This window comes from Mus musculus, chromosome X, assembly GCF_000001635.26.
Source record: "Mus musculus strain C57BL/6J chromosome X, GRCm38.p6 C57BL/6J".
In the NCBI taxonomy this organism is placed as follows: Eukaryota; Metazoa; Chordata; class Mammalia; order Rodentia; family Muridae; genus Mus; species Mus musculus.
Genome location: NC_000086.7, coordinates 56502516 through 56508515, shown reverse-complemented (window position 1 = coordinate 56508515; position 6000 = coordinate 56502516). Strand labels below are relative to the sequence as shown.

At 43.6% G+C, this 6000-nt stretch overlaps 1 protein-coding gene across 3 annotated transcripts in view; it reads right to left on the bottom strand.

Moving 5' to 3' along the window:
• Nucleotides 1-672: 672 nt before the first annotated feature.
• The window catches only part of Ints6l (integrator complex subunit 6 like), a 53019-nt gene continuing 47691 nt past the window's right edge, over nucleotides 673-6000 (bottom strand). For 2 of the 3 annotated variants that reach the window (XM_006527976.3, NM_172779.4), the window contains 3 exons: nucleotides 3417-3791; nucleotides 2050-2143; nucleotides 673-1636 (listed from right to left, as the gene is read on the bottom strand). In XM_006527976.3, the coding sequence (XP_006528039.1) occupies nucleotides 1528-1636; nucleotides 2050-2143; nucleotides 3417-3791 (578 nt within the window). In that variant the 3' untranslated portion in view covers nucleotides 673-1527. The remainder of the gene's footprint in view (nucleotides 1637-2049; nucleotides 2144-3416; nucleotides 3792-6000) is intronic. The other variant, XM_006527977.2, reaches the window with a different exon arrangement.

Below are 6000 nucleotides of genomic sequence, written 5' to 3'. Positions count from 1 at the left end.
TGCTGGCAGAGGAAAAGGCAGTTTTCTTTAATGATGTGGTTGACCATATAACAGGGCAGGCCCCACTCCCATGACCAGCTGGGCAACACATACTGGGCTTGATGGGTAAAGAAAAAAAAATGAAACCTCAAAATTGTTTGGCAACATATGGTGGGTGGAGAGGCAATAATAGGAGGACTTAGGAGTGATGAATATGTTCAAAATACATGTACAAAATTTTCAATGGGCAAAAGCAGAGACAAACCTTTTGGCTAAATTTCAGAGTCCCAGTAAACTTGATTTTGGCAGTTTTCTCTCCCCAGATACTCGTATTTGGAAGGGTCTGGCCTCCCCACAGCCTTCTAATAACACCATGTTATGTTTCTAAGTTCAATTACTTTGTTAACATTAAAAAAAATTTTTTTTTGTTTATGTATATACACACATGTGCTTGTATCACAGTGTGTGTGTGTGTGTGTGTGTGTGTGTGTGTGTGTGTAGAAGTCAGAAGACAACTTCTGGGAGTTGGTTCTCTCCTTTCACCATGGGCAGCCCAGGGATCAAACTTAGGTGGCAAGGGCCTGTACTTGCTAAGCTGTCTTATGGGTCTTTTTGTTAGCGTGTTCATTTGTTTGATAGTGTGAAGTTTGTTTGTTTCTGAAAGGATATACACAAGAGACATACACCTAGAAATGTAGTTTTGAAAAAATCAATAAAATGATTTTATTTCATATATGCAAAGTGAAAATCTCTTTGATCACTTACATTTTTACAAATAAAAACAACAATACTGCTCCATATAAACTTCTGTATAAACTTCAAAGAAAATATACATATTATTTTTCCTTTTGGTGCTTCCAAAGCACAAAAATGTACAAGTCCACCTGAAAGCTTTCTGTTGTCACATGCAAGAACAGATGTCAGAGGTTAGTGCAGCCTCAGATACACTTTGTAATGGTCCTAGTCAAAGTGGAAGAGCACTCGAGGTAGATTGTTTGCTGACTCCCCCTGCCCTTTCCCAGAGAGAATTAAGTTACCGAAATAGCAGCTTTTTACTCTTTGATTCCAACGATCCTGAATATTGCATGGTTTAAAAGGCACAGCTAGAAATCTTTGAAGAGTTCTTTGAGCACAAGATCACCACGTGGACTCTCTCTGCTTTCGTGTTCTTTAGCACACAATGAGGACAGTAGGTAGTGCTCGCCTTGGAAGTGGCCAGTCCCTATTCACTCTGAAACCGCCTGGAATGGCAAGGTCCAAAATGAGTGAACTCTACTAGCTGTAGTAGGAGCAGCAGTGCTCTGTGATTCAGCATCTCTTTTCCTAATTGGAAAAAATAAACAACGAAATGAAAAAAATATTCTCAATAATTCTTAAGGCAAAAGCCCAGATTTTACTTCCAGATAATCGTTAAAAGCTCAAGTCAACTCCTTTCTCATAGCCTGAGTTAGGTCGCTCTGTCACTCAAACATACTATAGGGCTTCAGTAACGTCCCATTGCATTTGAAAGCACATAAAAGGTGTTCTTTTTCCTCACTTGGCTTGGCATTAACATGATGATCTGCTGTTGATGTGATTCACATTGTTAAGAAGGTGGTGGGAATCGATTTTTTCTAGTACCTTCTCAAGGTACTGAATTAAGACTCTTCTTTTAAACCTGAAGAGAAAAAGAGAGTAAGCATAAGTGTCATAGACAACTTTACAGAGTGCCAGGTGTTATGTAGCCTGCAGGCCAAAGGGAGCAGAAGTCATCCTCATGGAAAGAGCAGGGCTGAGCAAGGGGACATGCCAATCTGATGAGCGCACATACACATTAGCTAGAACCCATGAGTCAGGACTCTGGTAGCATCCATCAGAACACTGCAGGAAGCACCCTTACCTATGAGTAGAACAAGTGCTTTCAAAGAGAGAAAGAGAGAGAGAGAGAGAGAGAGAGAGAGAGAGAGAGAGAGAGAGAGAGAGAGAGAGAGAGAGACTTTATCCTTCATTGGATCCTACTACTAAATTAAAACAAAGACAAATAGAACCCAAAGCAATTAGAAAGCCTATACAAGTGCTGTTTATACCGACCTTGCAGCTTCCTTGATGGTAAATTCAACAAACTGTTTCTTCGTCTCTAGAGGTCCCTGCACTTCTTCAAGCAAAATGAAAATCCTTTCATACTCTGATGATATTACAAAAATTCAGTGTTATGAAAATATGCATGAAAAATAAAGTTCAATCATCATACATCCTCAGAAATCATCCTTTATGGGTAGAAAGTCTTAAATATAGCTGGTATGTTAAACACTAAAAATCAAAATGTCTGTATATATTTATGAAGGAAATTCTTATAAACAGTATTCAAATGAGGTAAGCTGAAAACTGGTTGCCCCAAACTGCCCTAATCCATGAAGCCTTGTGAACATGTGATCATATATGTATTATATGCTGATAGAATTAGGCTCTGCATATTGAGTTTTCCAGGATTACGCCCAGGGGTCCAATGTAACCACAAGTATCCCTCTTAAAGGAGTATGAACAGTTGATGGTTTCTGGAAGAGGGAGAATCGGTTTTCCCTGAGAGGATGGCTCCTGATAGGTTGACTATGCTCCACTGGGATAGCCTCGAACCCACAAGTACATGGTAGGTTCAACTAGTTATTAAAACAAAAGGACAGAAAGTTGAGGGATAGGGGTTGGGGAGGACTTAGGAAGGAGTTTGGAGAGAGTTGGGGTGAATAGGATCAAAATATATTGTAGATCTCTCTAAGAATTCATGAAAAAAAAAGAATATTAGAGCTCAGGAAGAAAAAGAGTCAGTAACAGAAGTGGATAGCAAAGGGGACAGAGAAGGGTCGAGCTGCTGACACCATGCAGGACAGAGAAGCACAGCTTCAGAACCCAGGGAAAGCAAGAACACAGATCCTGCCTTTATTCCTAAGAAGGAACACTACCCTGCTAGCTTGCCTTCACTGTAGTCCCGTGAAAATGTATTCCAAATTCTGAACTCCAGAGCTGTAATCAGTTTCTGTGGTCTGAAGCTATGGATTGTCTGATAACTTGTTACACCAGCAAAATGAAATTACTGTAAGTTAAGGCCAGAAGAATCACTTTTAAGTTATGTGACAGCCCACGACTAACCAATAAATGCATGTCAAAACTGGGTCAAGGACGTAACTCCATTGATAGAGTGCCTGCCTAACAAGCACGAAACCCTGGGTCCAATCCTTAGCCCCAAGTTAATTGGCTGTGGTAGCACATACCTGTAATCCTAGCACTATGGAGGTGGAGACAGGAAGATCAGTTTTTATCACCAGTCTGAACCATATCATGAGTTCGAAACCAACCCAAGCTGTATGAGAAACTGTCTCAAAATCAACTGCAAAAAATCTCTGAATCATACAACAAGTGGGACTGTCCCTTGCATTATCTATGGATATTCCATCCCTACTTACTTCGTCCAAACTTTCGAACTTCCTTCATTAATTGATGCTTTATGTCAGCATTGATGCCTTGAGCCATTGCAGGAGTGATTTGCATTGAATTTGGCACCGTTTCCAAAGCAGATGCCATTGTGATTTTTTGGTCAGCTACAGAAAGACTGCAGGTTTTGGCTCCTCCTAGAAGTATATTATTACCAGGTTTGTGAATGAATCCATCTTTCCTGAGACCAGTAAAGTCGTCAGATAGAGAATCCAACTGGCTGGATATAAAGCTTTCTCCTGACACATTCATAAACTCTGCTGGAGCAGATTTTAATAAGAAGCCATCAGGTGGGCTTTGCCCATTTTCCATCTTCTCTTCATGGGTATCATGAATGACAGTGGTGTCTGGAAAACAAATTAAGAAGTTGAGCTGTCAAGTGGGTGTGGGATGATGAAAGGCATCCTGTGAGACATGTTCTGAACCCCACAGAGGACACAGACTTGTGACCTTCCAGCTACAGATGAACTCTTTTGCCAAAGTCAAATGGCTACTGAACTTGAGGGAAGTTACATGATAATAAGGAAAGCATGATGTCTATCTAGATTAATCAAATGCTGTTTTAAAACTGATGCTATTACTCTCAAACTGTAAATTCAATGATCCCTTGCCTTCCCAACCCCCACCCTTTACCCTCCTTACCCCCCTGGCTTAGTTGTGTTACCCCTCCGGCCTGTGTAGTGTTTTCTTTTGATACTGCCTCCCCACCCAAAATTTTCACTACAAGTGACAGTCACTCCAGTGACCCCTCTCTTTTAAAAAATGGAAAGGGGGAATTGTGGTACTGTGAAAGGCAGCCTGTTTTCTGGTTGAGCTAGGTTTAAACCTCAGAGACCCAGCAGGTGTTGATGGAAGGTGTTTGTCATGCCCCCAGACACCAGGCTCCTGACACTGAGGCCTCAGCTCCATAATTCTGTGGCCATCAGTCACATGGGGTAATGCCCCAAGCTCCTGGTGTTCTGTCTGGACTCCACCCCCACAGTTACCTGGCAACAGCCAAGTATGGTTCTCTGCACAATTACCTGGCAATAGCCAGGTAGGTTTGGCCCACTATAAAAGGTGCTGCTTGCCCCATCCTCTCTTACTCTTTTACTCCTTTACTCCTGCCTCTCTCTTGCCCTCTTGCTCTCCTTCTCTCCACATTCCCTTTCCCCCTACTTCTCTACTCTCCTCCTCTCTATGCCTTTCTCTGCTTCTACTACCCTTTTAGCTCCCCTTCCCAGACACTCCTCCCTGCAAAAGGTACTTAACCCTTTTGCCCGCCCTGAGAAAGTGGGGTACGGTTTCACTCATCACAACTCTCCACCATGACAATAAACACCTTAAAACCATGGACTGCCTCTTCTCATCGGATCTGCCGTGGGAAGCAATGGAGCAGGTCTTCCACTAAAGAGCTGCATCTAATCTTCCGCAGAAGGCCTCTCAGCACTTCCAGCCAGTTTCCACCAAGCCAAGCCAACCGAACAAGCCTACAACACTCTTGTCCCCATGGAGCTCTCTCCTCTCCCTCTTTTCACTTCTGCCCCAGGCCAGAGCCAGCCACGGGAGCCTCACCCTGTTCTCAGCTCTTCCATGACATCCAGTGGCGGCCGTGTTACCCAAGAATGAGATCCTGCCATCCGGGCCTCCGTGCAGGCCAGGACCCCGAGCCAACTCTGGTAGTCTGCGGAGTCCCCAGACTGCACCCCCACCCCCACCCCTGGAGCAGGGTTCTGCAGCTTTTCACAGCCTGACACCTGCATGGCAGCAGTGTGAGATGCACACGGTCAAACTTCCCGCCTCCACCTCCATGAGTGGCCGTAGGCCTGTGGCAGGCCAGACGCGGGCTACCATTTTAACCCACAAGTGGGTACATCATGTTGATCCCACAAGTACATCTCTGTGCTCCTCAGTTTCAAGGAAATGACTGATTTTCATTGATGAAAACCGTAGAACAGACAGAGGTCTGAGACTATTCAAATCAAGCGTAGGAATGTAACACAAGACCTTCTTCCCTCTTCCCAGTATGAATGCAGAAACCAATATACTAATACACATTCATAGATCCTTGGTGCTCAGGGCTTAATGTCAACCTGTATGCTTCAAAGTCATATGTAAATAGCTATCTATTATTGAATCTAAATCCATACAACTTATGAATACTACCTTCGACTCCTGTATACACCAAATAGCCTGAGCAAATTTAGGTGCCTACAGTGACTGAACAAATACTCTGCCCCCGACCTGCTAATAAGCAAATGCCTCTCTGTAGATGATTCTGCCTATTTCCCCCTTTGGGTCAGAGTAATTTTTCTATTTTCAGGCCAACCCCCCTATGCCAATAACTTAACTTCTGCTGCACCAGGCTCCAGAGTAGGAGCTGGGAATCAGCAGCGAACAGGAAGCAAAGGAACTGACACTTCTCTTACAGAACCCACAGTGTCATGGGGACAACAGAGAGGAACTGCATAGTCAGCAACAACACACTCATATCTGCTCTCATTTGAGGAAAGATGGAAGTAAGGGATGAAAGTGGGAGCATCGGAGAGAGCCTCCAGGGCTACCAGGTGGTGGCAG